General features: G+C 35.3%; 1 protein-coding gene across 1 annotated transcript in view; it reads right to left on the bottom strand.

The window, feature by feature from the left end:
• The window catches only part of LOC103610296 (serine/threonine-protein kinase ULK2-like), a 33,014-nt gene that overhangs the window by 3,885 nt on the left and 25,430 nt on the right, over positions 1-3,699 (bottom strand). The window contains exons 4-5 of the mRNA XM_008594492.1: positions 2,966-2,998; positions 2,594-2,630 (exon numbers count right to left, since the gene is read on the bottom strand). Of these exons, the coding sequence (XP_008592714.1) occupies positions 2,594-2,630; positions 2,966-2,998 (70 nt within the window). The remainder of the gene's footprint in view (positions 1-2,593; positions 2,631-2,965; positions 2,999-3,699) is intronic.

Below are 3,699 nucleotides of genomic sequence, written 5' to 3'. Positions count from 1 at the left end.
CACCTTAATTAACTCAAATCTGCTACACAAGTAAGAGTGCTTATAAAAGTGAATACTACTGTTAATGATGGAAACTGATATTCTAATGAGGGCTCTAAGCTGTAAGTGCCACTCAGTCTGACCCCGGTGGAAAGGCACTTTCACTAGGAACACTAAGGACCTCAAGGAATACACAGATCAGAGATGGCCGAGTAGGCACAGCAGAGTCTGGTTTCAGCTCCTTTCCACCAGCAGTGAATTAAAGTGCCTGTCTCACTGTATTCTGCCCATTAATAAATGACATTTTAAAACATTTTTTTTATTAAATTGACAGATTTCTTAAACCGCCAAATTCAGAACAATGGTTGTCTCTAGGGAAGGGAGAAGAATGGACTGCAAAGGAACTTACAGGGAGCTTCAGTTGTACTTACAATTCCTTTTTAAACTGGGGAGGGTATATACCTGTGTTCTTTATATTGTTCTCTACACAGCTTCTGAATGTCAATGACATCCTACATTTTAAATATTTAAGTCTCCACCACCAGCACCTCAGGGCCCCAACTAGGGGCCCAGGGTATGGAGCCAGGGACTGGACCTCCCCCCAACCAGGAACACCGCCAGTGCCAAGGAGCATACCAAAAACATCACCTCCGTGTGGCTGGCCCAATAACAGGCACCACAGGAACCACGGCTGCCACAAAAGTGGCTAGACATCACGACCACCACACAGATGGTCCACCAGCCACTGGAGTGCACTGACACAAGGAGAGACACCAGCATGGAAAAAGAAAAGAAGAGGATGTCTCTCTCCACAAAACCCATTTCAGAGTGACATTAAAAGCATCTGCTAGGGCCGGCCGGCCTGTGGCTCACTCGGGAGAGTGCAGTGCTGATAAAAGCATCTGCTCTATGATAATATTGGGGGACCTGAATACCCCTCTCAGCGTTGGACAGATCATCTAGGCAACAAATCAACAGAGTAACCATTATTCTATCAGAAGGACAGAAGAAATCTAAGGTAATTAGTGGGGGGAGGGGGGAGGGAGGGGGAGATAGAGAGAGATTGGACAATAAAGAATAAGTACAACTTGTAACAATATACATACTAGTAATATTAATGTGACCAACAAATGTCAACATTGAATCCCAAAAATATTTATAAATAATTATGATTCAATAAAAATAAATAAATAAATAATAAACAAAAAAATAAAAAATAAACATACATTGTGTCTAAATAAATAAATAAATAAATATTTAAGTCTCAAATTGAATATTTTCAATATATTTTTTTTTTGTAAACTACCCATAGCCTTTGTGTGTACAGCCATTGAGGTCTTAGTACTTTTACCACCAATTGCTGTGATCTATTTAAAGGCTGAACATATTAACTTTTAGTATCTTTGTGCATATTTCATTTGCATCATTTAAGGAGTGAACAAGTAGAGGCTGACCTCATCTAGCATCATTAAAAGAAAATACTTTGGAGGAACACAATTTGATCTAAATGCTTCATATCCTACATGTACGCACTCAGGGTACAGAATTTCATGTACCATCTAGTACTAAAATCTTACTTCCGTGCCACAAAATAATTTCAATGTTACCTTTAATCCCTTACAATTTTTTTAGTTTTTTGTTGGTTTTTTTTTTTTTTTTTTGATTAAAAGAAATATTCACGAAAATATATTCTTGGATTCATTCTTCCACTATGATTTTTAAATTTTGATCCCAATGCTGGCCAGCTGCAAAAAAAAAAATTTTTTTTTCTTTTGAAATAAATGAAAGAACTAAAGGTTCACTGCTGGCAACCAAGTCAAGACTTTTGAAAGAAAGAAATTCTATTTAGTTTCTTCTCCTCTGGGGAGAGGACCCATCTCTCAAACACAGTCAGAGAGAGGCATAAAAAAAATAGGTACTTATACACGAGTAAAGTTTAGGAATAAAACCACAACAGTTGGTCAGCAAGGTGACTACAAGTTAAACAAACACACAAATATTTACTGAATGTTTCTATATAAGTGCAAGACTGAATAGACTTCAGTATTATCTTTATTGAACATTGACATACACATAAAATTACCTTGCAAATAATCTGCCAGGTCTCCACCATTGCAATACTGATAAATAAAAGAAAAAGCAATTAAAATAAGGACACTGATTCAAGATTAATTCAATCCATTCTCAGNGCCGCCGCGCTTCCCAAGCGGCGCACTATCCAGTGCGCCACCGGGCCGGCCCAATGATTTTTAAATTTTGATCCCAATGCTGGCCAGCTGCAAAAAAAAAATTTTTTTTTTCTTTTGAAATAAATGAAAGAACTAAAGGTTCACTGCTGGCAACCAAGTCAAGACTTTTGAAAGAAAGAAATTCTATTTAGTTTCTTCTCCTCTGGGGAGAGGACCCATCTCTCAAACACAGTCAGAGAGAGGCATAAAAAAAATAGGTACTTATACACGAGTAAAGTTTAGGAATAAAACCACAACAGTTGGTCAGCAAGGTGACTACAAGTTAAACAAACACACAAATATTTACTGAATGTTTCTATATAAGTGCAAGACTGAATAGACTTCAGTATTATCTTTATTGAACATTGACACACACATAAAATTACCTTGCAAATAATCTGCCAGGTCTCCACCATTGCAATACTGATATATAAAAGAAAAAGCAATTAAAATAAGGACACTGATTCAAGATTAATTCAATCCATTCTCAGCTAATTTTAATTTAAAAATCATTTGTGTATAATGTAAATCTAGTCCAAAAACATAATATTTACAAAATCAAAATTCTTTAATTTTATATTCCTAATAAATTAGAATCTACTGTGTAGGAAGAAGTTTTAAAAAAAAGAAAAAAGTGGAATACAGATCACTGTTTTATTAATTCAAAATTTCAAACAATAATCTATTGTCAACTTTAAAGTGTATATTAATCAAAAGGAGTTTGAAATAAATTAAACAGAAGCTTGTATACTACCTACCTCCATCACCAGAAAGACAGAGTTAGGTAATTCCTGAAAAATAAACATATTAAATATCATTTAGATTAGAGAAAAAATTAAACAAAAGAAATTTTTAAATGATAATTAATAAAACACTATACTTGTACATTACTAAACTAGTAAAATGAAATCACAAAATCCATTAGAAAGTGAAATTAAAATTCCCAATACAATAATTTAAGCATCTCCTCTTCACAGCCAAATCAAGTTTTAATCATACTAACGTCGTCATCAAGAAGTTCAATTCTGCTTACAAAAGAACTAAGGAAACACTCCTCTTTTGGTTATGACTGAATTAAAATGACATCTATGACAAAAAACATGGTAAATTTAGCACTTATTTAAAAAAGGAAGAATTCTCTGGTCCTCAGGGAAGCACTTTTGCTTTGAACAGCTTATGGTCTGGAGCAGCAATAGAACTTCTAACCGTCCCCAGCAACACTAAATGCACAATCTGATTTCCGGAACATATGACCCAGGAGGCTTAGTGTTTTGTCTTCCTGTTTTTCATGTTTATTTGGGGCAGTCATACTGTCAGGGAATTGTTGGCAAAGGAAACGATGTTACCAAACACGTTTCAAGAATTTAAGGAACTGACTTGAAAAATTCTACAAAGTCGCTCAAATTCATGTAGCTCCAGGCCTGTTTCCCGGGTAAGTAATTCAAAGACTGGTTACCTGGCTCTTTCACAGACAGTTAAGTTAACGTTAACT

The sequence above is a fragment of the Galeopterus variegatus genome, unplaced genomic scaffold (genome assembly GCF_000696425.1).
Source record: "Galeopterus variegatus unplaced genomic scaffold, G_variegatus-3.0.2 Scaffold10893, whole genome shotgun sequence".
Lineage (NCBI taxonomy): Eukaryota > Metazoa > Chordata > Mammalia > Dermoptera > Cynocephalidae > Galeopterus > Galeopterus variegatus.
Note: the sequence above shows the minus strand (reverse complement) of the source record. Positions and strands in the feature narration are given on the sequence as shown.